We start from the raw sequence: 3,691 nt of genomic DNA, 5'->3' as shown, positions 1-3,691 counted from the left end.
AAGCTTATTTGGGGTTCTGTTGGGGTACAACAGTTGAACTTAGCTCATGAGGCATATGTTGTATTCTTCAAGAATCAATGAGTACATATCATTCATTTCTAAGTTCAAAAATGGATGTAGCAAATGCTGATTGCTCCTTTAAGTTCAAATGTACATTTCCATTTCCAAGCAGGGGATCAGATAATAGTTGACTCCTCTTATCCAAACAAAACTCCAATCCACCCAATATGACAGTCATCACATACCAGGAGATAACTTTGAGAAAATGAAGCTGTCAGCGAGAGTGTTCAGATTTTCTGACATATAAATGAACTCAAGCTGTTGTCACAACACTTCAAAGTTTATTCAGTTACACAGTGACTTCTCTATCATCATGAGATGAGTTTATCATATGGGGTTAGTGTGGTGTTTATCATTGCTCTATAGCACCACTATGTGGCTTTAGTGGAGAACATCTATGCCAACCAGCCAGTTGATCTTCAGACTGTTTATTTTTTTAAATGACAGATATTACAGTAAGCATGAGAGGAATGTGTAAGTGGTGGATGGCTATAAAAAAAAATGTTTTACTTGGAATGCCTTGATTAGAGTAATCTAGACACTGGCTCCCAGTTCCTTTTCTACACACCAATAATAAAGAATATACCGTTCCAGTCAAAGGTTTGGTTGGACACACCTACTAGTTCAAGGGTTTTTCTTTTTCTTTCTTTTTTACTATTTTCTACATTGTACAATAATAGTGAAGACATCAAAACTATGAAATAACACATATGGAATCATGCAGTAACCAAAAAAGTGTAAAACAAATATATTTTATATTTGAGAGTCTTCAAAGTAGCCACCCTTTGCCTTGATGACAGCTTTGCACACTCTTAGCATTTTCTATAACTTAAGTATGCTGTTTTCTGAATACGACCCAGGAGAGTTATCAGACATTTTGGACTCAGACATGAGTCACAGATGTATGTGTTATGGCATCCTCACTGAAGACATTCTCAAATATTTTACGGAAAGAGACCCTGACCCTCTCCTTGAAGTCCTGGCCCATAAACACATACAGGACAGGGTTGAGGCAGCTGTTGACATAGGCCAGAGAGATGGCCAGGGGGTACCAATTCCAGGCTTCATCTGCCGAGGCAAACCTACCATACCCAATCACCATACCTATGGTGTGATACGGCAGCCAGCACACAAAGAATGCTGCCACCACAGCCAGAATGAGCCAGAAGGTCCTCTGAGACTTGAAGTGAGCGCTGCTCACCCTCCTGCCGATGAGCAGGTAGCAGACAGCGATGACCGTCAGAGGAACGAGGAAGCCGAGGACCAGCCTGGGAACATGGGTGGCTTTGATGGCAGAAAAGAAGCCCCTAATGTTGTTTTCGCCAAGGGGGTGTACAGAGGTGCACATAATAATTTCGTCATTGTCGACACTATCGATGGTCCCATTATGAATCATGGTGGGGAGGCTGAGGAGCAAGGCCAGGACCCAGGCCAGACCACACAGCAACCAGGCCAGGGTGATGCTCCGGTGGTTCTGGGCCAAGACAGGCAGGATGATCAGGACAAATCTGTCCAGGCTGATGAGAACCAGGGTGAAGACGCTGGCAAACATGTTGAGATACATGACAGAGGGGATAACCTTACACATAGCCTCTCCGAATGGCCAGTGTTGGTTCAATATGATTTCAACCAATGAGAAGGGTATGGAGATACAGCAGAGGAGGTCTGCTACAGCCAGGTTTACAAACCAGACAGTGTTGACTGTCCTCTTCATCTTCACTCCAGCTATCCAGATGACAAATGAGTTTCCTGGGATACCGAGGACACAGGTTATGCTGTAGATGACTATGGACAGCACCCGTATGGACTGAATTAGCTGCTCTGATTGATCCGTTTGAATGAACATGTCATAATAATCCTCCAAGTCCTCTGAGAAATTCATTTTGTCACTAGGGGAGGAATTGTTTGATACACAATGTCACTCATTGTAAAACACACCATTTTCTAAATGTATGTTTTAACTTAACTTAGCTTTGCAGTAAGGGTTCATTCTTATAACCAGTCATAATTAATGTCAATGGTCTTGCTGTTTATATACCATGTGGCTGCATTAATTAACAGAGTTCAAATTCAAACATTAGCACCTTCAATGTGGAAAATGTTGGTCCTTAGTTTCTATCGTCATGAAACAGAGGGGTGTCAAATCCTCTTCACAAAGTTAAACAAATATTAGAAAATAATACTATCAATTATTTTTCCCAAGTGAATTATTTAAAAGGAGCTATGTAAGAGCACACCTAAAATTCAACTGAACATTTATATCAAACTCACCTCTTCCTTCAGGTCTCTGTTCTGATTTTGTCACTTATCTTTAAGGTGTTTTGTTTTTCAGGGATAGAAGGTGGCAGGGAGGGACTAAATGGATGGGACGGAAAATGACAGAATGCCTATTAAAGTCAAAGAAAGAAGAAGTATTGAAAGTACCCACTGGACACACCACATCATTTCAACGTAGATAATTGGGTAATATTTGGTTGAGACATTGAGACGACAACCAACTCAAAAAGACAGGCAAAAGTTCGCTGAATGTTCAATGAGTTATTACTATGCATTCAACCATCTAAATGCACAACCAAATTCCAATAGAAAAACAATGTATACTTGTCTCAGGACTCAGGAAACGCAAATGCTTTGTTTGTAAATCAGGTCAGAGTGTTTGAGTGTGCCCCTGGTTATCCGTAAATTAAAAATATTAGCTTAATGTAGGGAATGTGAAACTATTTATATTTTTACTTTTACTTTTGATCATTTGTATATTTTAGCAATTACATTTACTTTTGATACTAAAGTATATTTTAAACCAAATAGTTTTAGACTTTTACTCAAGAAGTATTTTACTGGGTGACTTACTTGAGTTTTGTTATTAAGATATCTTTACTTTTTCTCAAGTATGACAATTGGGTACTTTTTATGTGACAAAACAAGCAAGTACAGTGTAGAAAATCATTGCAAACCATCTAAAACCACTCTGATTTATCTTTTCAATAACCCAAAATATTGTATTTTCAGCTGTTTGAAGCTGGCGTATAAAACCGAAAGTTAAAAGAAGCAAAAACTTCATTTAAGAATGGGAACCATATAAATTTCTAGGTGAATTTGGTTGGGTCTCCCAAAAATATACATATGGCAGCTTTAAAAAAAAGTTTGAATTAATTTAGTCCTATTCTTTAAAAGGAGCTACGTAAGAGCACACCTAAAATTCAACTGAACATTTATATCAAACTCACCTCTTCCTTCAGGTCTCTGTTCTGATTTTGTCACTTATCTTTAAGGTGTTTTGTTTTTCAGGGATAGAAGGTGGCAGGGAGGGACTAAATTCGATGGGACTTTTGGTGGAGATGAAGGCCTATGATTTCCTAATCCGGCCCTGGATACATTTCCTTCAATAGTTGATAGTTGGCTGCAATGACACCCAAACACAATCCAATATCACTAAATATCATTACATTTGAAATCAACCAGAGCTTGAAACCCGAGGCCTATTGTCTGTTTAGTTCAATTCTGGTTTGAATAGAAACAAGAGCTGTTGATGACTTTAAAAAATCTATTAGCATAATTGATGAGATATGAGTGATAAAGTAACTAACATCAAGGCGGTGTCCCGTTCCTGTAGGTTCATGCTCTACAACAT

The 3,691-nt window shown here is 38.8% G+C and overlaps 1 protein-coding gene across 2 annotated transcripts; it reads right to left on the bottom strand.

Moving 5' to 3' along the window:
* Nucleotides 1–400: 400 nt before the first annotated feature.
* Nucleotides 401–3,357, bottom strand: LOC118391736 (C3a anaphylatoxin chemotactic receptor-like). 2 transcript variants are annotated; one of them, XM_035783230.2, is made up of 2 exons: nt 3,288–3,357; nt 401–1,949 (listed from the first exon to the last, which is right to left on the bottom strand). In XM_035783230.2, the coding sequence occupies exon 2, from the start codon at nt 1,940–1,942 to the stop codon at nt 944–946; it is 999 nt and encodes a 332-aa protein (XP_035639123.1). In that variant the 5' UTR covers nt 1,943–1,949; nt 3,288–3,357; the 3' UTR covers nt 401–943. The 2 variants fall into 2 exon arrangements, with proteins under 2 accessions (XP_035639123.1, XP_052314717.1); XM_052458757.1 differs by lacking the exon at nt 3,288–3,357 and adding an exon at nt 2,332–2,401.
* Nucleotides 3,358–3,691: the final 334 nt, after the last annotated feature.

Source organism: Oncorhynchus keta, chromosome 12 (assembly GCF_023373465.1).
Source record: "Oncorhynchus keta strain PuntledgeMale-10-30-2019 chromosome 12, Oket_V2, whole genome shotgun sequence".
Classification (NCBI taxonomy): Eukaryota; Metazoa; Chordata; class Actinopteri; order Salmoniformes; family Salmonidae; genus Oncorhynchus; species Oncorhynchus keta.
This window is presented reverse-complemented; position numbering and strand designations above follow the sequence as displayed.